The following is a 6,000-nucleotide window of genomic DNA, read 5'->3' on the forward strand; positions in this document are numbered from 1 at the left end:
GGGCAACCTGTTCCAGTGCTGACTGCGCTGATTATTACTGTTGCATATTAGAGGACCTGAAGCAGAGTCACTGGAAAAATTAAAAACAGAAAAAAATGAGGATTGTCTATTCTTGAAAGGGCAGAGTTCATTGCTTAAGAAGCTGAAAGAGAAGATTCAGCTTTCAGACGTTTCTGATACCCTACTTCACAATTTTAACTTCATTGTACACACTTTATCTTAAAAATATTTATGCTATTTGAATTGATCATGTTGACTGCAATGGGATGCACAGGAAGCATCTATTTCATTGTTGCTCTGAACTGGACAGAGAATTAAGGGTCCTATTACAAACTTGCAAAAGCATGTGGTACGAAATCTAGTTTAAAATAATGACAGCTAGGCAGAATATTGAGGACCAGACTATGCTAATATTCAAAGTCTATATTATGACTGTCAAGTCAGATTTAACAGATATATGTGTAATAAAAATGTGCATATTTTATTTATGTCTAATTGAGGAACTGCATCCGTTCATGTTCACTCTTGTTTTAAGGTTTTGGATCCAGAACAAAATCACAGTTTCACCGATCACTATTTAAATGTAACCTTTGATCTGTCCCAAGTCCTTTTCATAGCTACAGCCAACACTACAGCTACTATCCCACCTGCTCTGTTGGACAGAATGGAAGTCATTCAAGTTCCAGGTAAYGCTGAAGTGATTTCATTAAAGTACTTATTGCAGATCTTTAATATTAGGATGGTTTTTGTTAAATAAAAAGCAATTCTGTAAGATAAGCATGACAGGAAACTAGATTGAATGACCAGACATTTCAAGAGAGACCCATTTGGGTCTAGAACTAGATCTGATGAAAAGAAGAATTTCTAAGTGTAACCTAGTTACTGTAGAGAAAATAATTTTTTTTGCCAGTCCACAAATTCATGGTTCTGAGTAAAAACTGTTTGCAAAATCATTAGAATTTGTGAAAATGAAATTGGATGTGAGCATTGCAGGTGTTAGAATATAGTTTTGTAAGGATTCAAACAGTGACTGCTACTTGTCACCAAAACACGTGAAGGTGCCTAATACTGTTTATTGTGATGTATATTATAAATATATTAAACAAATACAGATTTTTACACTATGATTTATTATGCTTCTCATTCCCAAAATCATATTCAACRAAATCCAAAATAAAAATTTAGATATTATGCCATAATACTTACAAATGTGTGGAGGAAAAAGTAGCATACACTGTAATGTAGTTCAGTTGCACTTATTCTATCATAACAAATATATGGGGGAAAAATATTTGGTATGATAGAATAAGTTCTTTAGGCTGTCTAAAGCCTACTGTGGCAAAATTCAGCAATTCTAGAAAATCCTGAAAACTAATAGTGTGAGAAAATAACTTACTGAATTGAACTGTTTCCTGAAACTAGATTTTGTAGTCTGTGTGACGTAACACAGTAAACAAAGGACTATACCTTCRGAGAGGTAAAGGAGAGGTATGTTTTTTATGCATTATCATGAGACTGCAGTTCACAAACCTGAGCTAGGAGTCTGAGTTCTGTGTACAGTAGCCAGTCTTTTGACTGTAGCTCTAGCCAGGTTGCAGGAGAAGTAAGTCCCACTCTTTGCATTGAAGATTATTTGTATGTTTCTATATTAAGTAGTGATTTGGTAACATACTGCAGTATCCCTTTCATTTCCAATGACTGTTTTAACTGTTAAGATAACTCTCCAGGGAAGCTGGTACCCTACAAGGCTCCAAAACTACCAGTCTTTCAAGATCACTGGAAGAGACTAGCGCTGTTTTATTTATTTATTTTGTGTGTGTATGAAATCCAGTTTTCTAAACTATTCAAAATATGCCTAATGCTTACTTTATCACATTAAGGTCCCTTTGGAGAGAGAATTAATTTGTGGGTCTTGATAAACGTACCTAAAGGCAGCCTTTCTTAACTCTTTAAGCTGTTTGATCACTAGGCCAAGTATTTTAGGTACCTAGAACAAAACTACTGTAAATGTTAATATCTGCAGCATKTTTTAGATTCTTCTGAAGTTCTACTTGGGTGCCTGAGTCATTTTTGAGGATCTAGAGGTATCTTGGGTGTTTGGAAGGATTATTAATTCAATCCAGTACAGTTATAAATGGGCTGTAAATTTGATATTGTCGTGTATGGTCAAAATGATTAGTAAACATTTGCTCTTTCTTTTGAAGGATATACCCAGGAAGAAAAAATTGAAATTGCACATAGGCACTTGATTCCTAAACAGCTTGAACAACATGGCCTGACTCCACAGCAGATCCAGATTCCACAAGTAACCACTTTAGACATAATTACCAGGTAAAGCAGTTGTTCATTGCTCTAAGTTTTAAATGATTTTTTTTTACTGATAACTAAATTAACATGAAACATTTCATTATATTCAGATTTAGTCTTTATATATTCAGAAATTCAGCAACTGGTAATTTGTGGAATGCTTTTTCCAAGTTCCTCTTAGCTCTTCTCTCTGTACTAAACAGAAATCTTCTTTCTCTGGAGATTTCCTTGATCTAGTTTTTAGTGTGTCAATTGTGCTGGCACAATTGACAAAGCAGTATGAATAGGCAGAAATATTTCAAGCTAATATTTCTTTAGTGCCTTCAGTATGTGAATCCATTGTCTTGGCATAGTACAATCTTTATTTTAATCAAATTTTATTTACATTATCTTCATAGAAAAAATGGAGGTCATAATTTTATTTACTCCATGGGCCACTTGTGTCTGGAAGTTGGAATTAAGTTTTAAAAAAAGTGTTTTAAAATAGCTTCTATTAGTTAGAACTGCTTTTTTTGTAGGACATGAGAGAAAAGATGCCAACCAAAACACCTGTTAGACCTGTTAAAGATTAATTCATTTACAAACAAAGAAGTATGTCAGCATTCAGTGATTTGGAGCATTTTATGACCAGAAAAAGCATTTTTAATTTAGCAAGTGTTATTGTCTGATACTTAACTCATAGATTAAAAGAAAATATACTTTCCAGTCAGTTCCTCTACTTTCAATTAACTCACTTTTGAATTTAAAAAAATACCCTTTCCTTTTAATTTTTTTACATGCATGAGAAGAACTCAATGTTGTTGGAGCATCATTTAGCATTTCAGTAAGTTTGGGTTCCAGATGTTAGTCGTATCTTCTTCTGACTCAGTGGTTTGACTTGCCTAACAGTTTTATCAACAAACAACAATTAGTTTGATATTAGCACATTAAATTTTTTCCTATTTATTAGAGTAATCTAAGGCCTTACTGCTTTCTACATTTCACTTTATTTGGATGTATTTTGAAAAGAAAGTATGTTGAAATTCAGAAGACATCTGTCTTATATATATTAAAAAAAAAAAAAAACTTTTTGTCTATCAGTAAAATAATTGTGTCTGTTAGATACACTAGAGAGGCAGGAGTCCGCTCTCTGGATCGGAAACTGGGAGCTATTTGCAGAGCAGTGGCAGTGAAAGTGGCAGAAGGACAGCACAAAGAAACAAAGCCAGAACGTGCTGAAGTGGCTGAAGGAGAAGGTTCGTATCATTTGCATGCTTTATTACTAAGGGAACTTCTTATATAGTCATTGGGAAGCTGATTTGTCATTCTCTTCCCTGTTCTTATTAAGGAAACTTCTTATATAGTCACTGGGAAGCTGATTTGTCATTCTCTTCCCTGTTTTTATGCTTCATCGGCTTTTTTTTTTTTTTTTTTTTTNTTTTTTGAAAAGGCTTTGCAAATAGAGTGACTCTCTTTTAATGTGTGGATCAAGTAGTGTTGATCTTTGACTTGAGACTTAAATGGAATAATCTCAACCTGCCAGGGTGATAATTGAGCAATAGAGTGGATCTGTTTCGTATGTTATGTATGCAGTTAAGGTTTGTGTAGTTAAGGCTAGGATTTTTATACTGATCTTCCACTTTTTTTAATAAGAGACTAAGCAATGCTTAGTTGCAGTTTTCATATTTCTGTTCATCAGTTRGTAATGAACTGGAATCAGGCATGCTTTCTTCATGAGCTGGCTTCTATTTCAGTAGGTTTGTGTTGGAATTTTTTAATTGAAATTGATTTTATGGTCTTTCACTCTTTAATGACAGCACCTCTGTGGAGTTAAAATTACTGCTATTTACTGGGTTTCTAAAGTCCTGAGTAGTAATAGTATTGTCTGCCTTTTCCATGAGCACTTTCAGTAGGATTTTAGTAGGATGTTACACAGGAGGGTCAGTATTGCCTTCCCCRGTTTACAGTTTTGGTTGCAGAGAAATGTAGTAATCACCTAGGAGGTTAATACTAGCAGTTCAAGTAGAGGTTTCTTATGCTCAAGCTGCTATACCATATTTTTGCCTTCTTGAGAAAATGTACTCCACTGTGCATTTTCAAATTGTGCATTTACTTCCTTTTAGATTTAATACTGTCGTGAATTTTTTGTTGTTGGATGTATTGGGTTTTTTTCCCCATTAAATGGTGAGTGAACCATGGGGTCTTCTCAGTGTTTATTTACTATTTGCACCACAAAGGTAGTATGTTAAGACAGCAGTGAGTATGTATGACTCTGTGACAAGAAATATTGCCAATCTATCAGAGAATAACAGTGTGCCAGAGGACACCAGAAAACAGTAAGTGCAGAATGGCTGCTTAGTTTTGCTCCAGAATACTTGCAAACATACAATACTAAACAGACACCTATGTGTTTTGATGTTTTAAAAGATTCCACAAGTAACCTGATGGGGGGGAAAACGCTGAGTATTAACATCTGTACAGCAGGAACAGTTCCAGACTGGTTTACAGGAGGACGAATGAAGATACTCATTATCCAGACCTTACAAGCTGCTTTATTTTAAAGTCTGAATAGTGACTGTCTGCCACTTCAGAGAATAAAATCTGGGGGTGGAAATATGTTTGATGTTTATACAAATGCAGTGCTATTAATTAGAAAAGTATACCAGGAGGAGTTTTACCAGCAGTAAAAGATTTTGTAGYTTGTCTCTAGAAACTCATTTATTGACAGTTTTTCAGCTTTTCCTTGGCCCTTTATCCTTCRCTCAGTATTTCTTTTGCTTTTGTTTCAAATTTTGTTTCAAATTAAACCTTCTTTTAACTTTTTTTTTTTTTTTTACCTGTAATATCAGAAGATTGAATTTGACCTACAAATTAGCGTTTGCTTAAGTTCATTCAGCTCGGTTTCCTCTGAACATTTACCTTAACTAAAGTGAACTCTCATAGTAGCTGTGACTATGTGGATGAACAACTGTGAAATTTTAAGTTGTCCCACATACATTGAAAGGAAAAGCTTTTAAGACATCTTTATTAATGTTTTCTATTTATATTGCATGTTGCATTTTATATACTTTTTCTCCTTTGTGCTGGATTTTTCTGAAATACACCTGAACCACCTTTTGAACCAGAACGCTGAGCCTTTGGGCTATAGTGTACTATCAGGCAAGATCAGCTATCTTTACACTGTGCTGCTGTCACTTCTGTGATAGTTWTTTTGATGTAATTCATACTTCTGAAGTATAACTTTGTACTGAAAGGATAGGTATAGCTAAAATGTGTTTAAGAGTCCAATATGTTTGATGAATTTTAAAAACTGTCATTTTCCTCTTTGAGACTTTTGGTAAAATAATAGAAAAGTAGTTTCAAAGAACAACTAACTCCTGCTACTACRAAAAAAATCATTTTACTTTTAAAGCACAAAACAAAAAGGAATTGTATTATACATCTCAGTCCAATGAGAGGGATATTAACAATGTCAAAATTAGTGCTGGACTTGAAAACAGTAAAAACAGTAATTGCAAGCTAAGCTCTTCAAAAGAGGACGAAATGCTAACATTTTTGGTTGGCACTGCTTGGAGCAGGCCCAGAAGCACTGAGCTGTGAACAGTTGTCTTTGTGCTTCTGGAAACTAAACTCAGTAAGAAAACGCTGCCTTAACAAAAGAGTTCCAAGGGACAGGTGGGTCTATAGCTAATCTTTAGTATTACAAAGACGTGT

At 34.3% G+C, this 6,000-nt stretch overlaps 1 protein-coding gene across 2 annotated transcripts in view; it reads left to right on the top strand.

Annotated features, from left to right (window-relative positions):
- The window catches only part of LONP2 (lon peptidase 2, peroxisomal), a 44,356-nt gene that overhangs the window by 20,282 nt on the left and 18,074 nt on the right, over positions 1–6,000 (top strand). For both annotated transcript variants that reach the window (XM_085303824.1, XM_085303825.1), the window contains 3 exons: positions 536–686; positions 2,205–2,331; positions 3,409–3,542. In XM_085303824.1, the coding sequence (XP_085159950.1) occupies positions 536–686; positions 2,205–2,331; positions 3,409–3,542 (412 nt within the window). The remainder of the gene's footprint in view (positions 1–535; positions 687–2,204; positions 2,332–3,408; positions 3,543–6,000) is intronic.

The sequence above is a fragment of the Rhea americana genome, unplaced genomic scaffold, assembly GCF_003343005.1.
Source record: "Rhea americana isolate MKP2758 unplaced genomic scaffold, rheAme1 scaffold_20, whole genome shotgun sequence".
In the NCBI taxonomy this organism is placed as follows: domain Eukaryota; kingdom Metazoa; phylum Chordata; class Aves; order Rheiformes; family Rheidae; genus Rhea; species Rhea americana.